This window comes from Rutidosis leptorrhynchoides, chromosome 10, assembly GCF_046630445.1.
Source record: "Rutidosis leptorrhynchoides isolate AG116_Rl617_1_P2 chromosome 10, CSIRO_AGI_Rlap_v1, whole genome shotgun sequence".
Taxonomy (NCBI): Eukaryota; Viridiplantae; Streptophyta; class Magnoliopsida; order Asterales; family Asteraceae; genus Rutidosis; species Rutidosis leptorrhynchoides.
The window spans coordinates 114,077,726-114,082,160 of NC_092342.1; the positions used below are offsets into that span (position 1 = coordinate 114,077,726).

General features: G+C 33.6%; 1 protein-coding gene across 1 annotated transcript; it reads right to left on the bottom strand.

Moving 5' to 3' along the window:
• Positions 1–2,269: 2,269 nt before the first annotated feature.
• Positions 2,270–3,912, bottom strand: LOC139872683 (RAF-like serine/threonine-protein kinase PRAF). Its single transcript, XM_071860613.1, has 3 exons — positions 3,717–3,912; positions 3,095–3,635; positions 2,270–2,720 (listed from the first exon to the last, which is right to left on the bottom strand). Exons 1-2 carry the CDS (start codon positions 3,865–3,867, stop codon positions 3,172–3,174), a joined length of 615 nt encoding a protein of 204 aa, XP_071716714.1. The 5' UTR covers positions 3,868–3,912; the 3' UTR covers positions 2,270–2,720; positions 3,095–3,171.
• Between the last annotated feature and the right edge of the window lie 523 nt (positions 3,913–4,435).

A 4,435-nucleotide genomic window follows, 5' to 3' on the forward strand; every position in this document is an offset into this window, starting at 1 on the left:
TGTATGCCCGTTTGGATATTTAACTCATGTATTAAATATTTTAAAGTTTATTAAACTTACTATTGTATTAAAGATGTTTTTAGAAACATAATTGGGACCAAAATGTTAACGATATTAATGTATTATAAAGAAAAAATTTTATGGGCCGGTTTAAATACGGGTTGGGTTATTTCATGCTCCTGCATCAAAAACGACGCTCCTGTCGCTGTTTCAGTCCAGATTTTCAGCACTATAAAAGGAACGAGATTAGGTCATTTTTCATATGCATTTTGAGAGAGCAGCCGTCTTAGGTCCGAATTTCACATTCAAAACCCTAATTTCATCGTCCATTGGTGATTAAGGGTGGATTCAAGGAATCTAGCTCTAGATTCATTATTGTTTAGCTTAGATCTTCATCTTCTTTACATTTTGGGTTATAATCTTCACTTTACTTTACATACTTTGCATTAGTTACTTGTAATAACTTGAAGATAATGATTATTTATGTTTCTATGCTCATTATTAGTTTGATCTTAGCCATGATTGGCTAAATCTCTTGTGTTTGCTTATCTATAAATCTCTAATGCTAGTGTTTGCCCCAAAATCAATTGAATAATGTTGTTTGAATGAATTACATGATCTTGTGTTATTGAGTTAGCTAAAGATCAATTGCTATGAGTTTGTTTTAGGCTTGACTTTGATTACATATGCTGAGTAGCTCTCTTAGTGATTTGAGAAGTGAATCAATGTGTGCTTCAACACCTTATGTGATCTAGACAATTACTTTAGGAATTTCAAGTGATTGTGTTCTTGATCTAGGTTGGTTTTCAATTGGCCTTTAGTCAACATAGTAGCGCCGATTATCTTAAGTGATTTCGATAATTGGGGGTTTTAAGTGATTTCAACCTAGGCATAATCTCAATAACCAATTCGTGCTTAACTCGATCTTAGAATACAATGCTTATGTGAATTCACGGAGTGTTATTTGATTTGAGGTTTAGTAGTGATGCTAAACATTTAATAGTTCAACAACTATTGTGATAACAAAATAGGCAAATCGGGGCAAACCAAGCATAGAGAGGATTCGATAAGTGAACACTTCTTAGTTAATTTGATTTAAGTCTTAATACTTCGTTACTTGTTTCTTGCTACTAGTTCACTTGTTTAGTTTAAGTTTGTTTAATTGTGCAAGTTTTAGTTGTTAGTTAATATCAATCAACCCCCCCCCCCCCCCCCCCCCCCCCCCAAAAAAAATAAAACAAACCATAGGACAATTGATAGTTTCAAATATTCGACATACTTACATTGAAGTGCTATAATAACCGGGTTCTAAGTGCTCGTTAGTTGTGTGTGCTTATTTGTAGTGTTTGAATCATATATAAATTTTGAGGGTGAAAGATGTACGTTGCACAAGCACCATCACCTGGATTCGGTTACGGATCATTTGGTTCGCTTGTATTATTATTCTTTTTTCCATCCATTAATGGAAGAGCTTTGTTTATTGTTATCGTTTTTTATCAATAAGAAAAGTAGTCTGACTCGATCGGGCTGAAATATGTCTTATTACTAACAAATGCACAAGAACTATTTTCACTATCATATCTTATCTTCTTAACAGTGAACAACAATGAACTATTACAACATATATAAGCTCCAAGATCATGTCTCCAAGATGTAGCAAAATGACAACTTTGAGGATAACATCAACCAAAAGACCAACTTTAATACATGCACCCCTCAAATCCTCGATAGTGTTAGGAAATTTTCCTTCTTTTTTCAATCAATATAATCAAAAAATGTTATAAATACCCGCAAAATAGGCCCGGAGGGGGAGTAAAGTGATCGACCGTTCAGGACCCATGATTTTCTGGAGCTCATATTTTTTTTTATATATACAGATATGATCGGAGATTTGAGAAGTAGGAGAACTAGAAAAATTCAAATGAAGCAACGAAGACAAAGCACAATAGGCCCAAAAACAACAATCAAAGACCCCAGAAATAAAAGAAATCAAAGTCCACTAGCATTCTAGCAAAACCGAAAGAATTTTTTTTTAAATAGTTTATAATATACGTTAGAGCCTAAGGGCCATTTTTCACCTCGGGCCCCTAAATTCTCAAGACCGACCTTAATACCCGATTACAGCTACTTGTCTATTGTCCTTTTCCACCAGAGATATACAGGTATCTTTTTATACTAAACAAATGATTACGAGATAGAATAGAATTAGTGTATGATATCATGATCATATCTCAAAAAGAAAATATTAAGTTCAGAAACACTTGTAAGATAATCTAAATTAAATTTGTATTTTGTATATCCAAATAAAGGTAAGCTACAATTCTTCGTACCAAATCACGGAGTAACATTTTCTTTTTATTTTTATTTTATTTTCGTAAAACGTGAACGGTTTAAAATTTTCTGCACTTTAAAAACTTTTATCTTATACTGTACTGTATCAATTAATAAATACATAAAATTGTCTTCCTTCGTCCCATCTCATAATTATCAATTCGTCATCAATGGTCCACATCCACCTTGTTTTAACGGTGCTCATGTATTCCCCTTAATTCAGGATAATTCATTCTCGTTGCTTCTATCGATTAAATTGCAATTTTAAGGAGCTTTACCAAAATTATTATTTTAATCCTTATTTCCTTTTCTTTTTAAATTCCAATAAATCAATAACATTGGTTTCATACTAATTCTGAGTGTTGTCCTTTCACATTCATTCTCCATACCTGCAACACAAACCACTCAAAAGGTTATTTATTAAAAAAAAAAAAAAGTAATAAATAGAAAAATTTTGAGGTAAAAACAGGAAGTTGTCACATAAGGAGATAATCGGACAGAAAAGGTGACGTAAGCCGAACGATAACGGTTAACACGGCACACATTTATACAAAAAGGTCAGGACCACCGGAAAAAAATTTAGAAAAAGAAAACGGAAAACTGATTTTGAACCGAACGGATCATATCAGATTGTTGATAAAGTATCAGCAATCACAGAAATTAACGACAAAATAATTGACGAAATTTAGGGAATTTCAGTTACTAATATTAAAAACAGCTGATTTCATAGTCCAATCATACAAACAACGCATACGGATCTCACCACTTAATTTTGCATCAATTCATTTATAATTTATTTTATTTATCACTTCATTTGATAATTTAGCATCCAGTCAATTTTTAGTTGCAATGGTTGCCATTATGCACCAGGTAACTCCGGCTAGGGTTTCCGTACACTTTTTCACCATCTTTACCGTACCGGAACGGCATCTGAACCTGCCGTTTCGATGCATGATACATCATACATCGATTCGCAGCAGCAGTTACCGGATAATTCACGGCAAACGAAACAGGAGATCTCGGTGACACCGGTTCATGTGTGACGGTACTAGCTGACGACCACGATCCAGATCCAGATCCGGATCCGGTTGAAGTAATCGTTAATGATTTCTTCGGAAGCGATAAAAACGCTCTGATTTTAATTGAATTTGATGATTGAGGCGCGTGACGATCGTATTCTTCAATTAGGTTAACGAGATCTTCATCAGATGTGATGGATACTAGTGAATCTAAATCTTCTGTAGGTAATTGACACCTCAAACACACACTGTTTCCGTACAATTCACCGAGTTTCATCAATATTTCTGTAAATCACAAATAATGATCAGGTTATATATATACAGAGAAGAGTTGAAATTGATTGTTTATAGGAGATATAAACTAACCGGAGAAAGAGAGAGAGCGGTCAACGGAGAGTAAACGAGTTTGACCGCCGTGGTAACGGAGTTTGCCGTCGGGATAACGCGGGAGGATTTTGCCGCCGTAACTGCATAAGAATTTGATTGTATTTGTGTTGAATGAAGCTTCTGGTGCCATGGTGATTTTAGAATAAGAAAGAAGTTTGTTTGTTTGTGTACTTGCTTCTTCAAGCCTAAGCATGGTGTTATTGGCGCCATATTTATAGAGTTCCGCGAATTATTGATACAAAATTAAAATTTTCCGTACTAATTTGGGTAGTGGCGTCGGGTCGGGTTAGAATACGTTACATCTGGGTTAAAGTTAATAAAAGTGTATTCTAAAAAGTACGTGTACATTCAAACTTGTTTTTTTTTTTCCCCTCGTTTGGCTCTATTACCTAGTTTTCAAAATGAGGACTCGTGACAAGGTTATTGGACTCGTGAGTGGTGACTATAAATGAAATTAGATATTCCATTCATTGCATATTTATTCGATTCGATTCATTTAAAAGGGTATGAATGATCTAAATTATTGCTAAATTAATATGAATATGAATGATATGAAAAATTAGTGAATCGTATGTAGATGATCATTTATCATCTACGTATATATCCATTTATCATTCGAAATACGTATAAAAATATAAATATATGCATATTTACTTAAATATATACTTATACATTTACATATCAATATCATCTACACT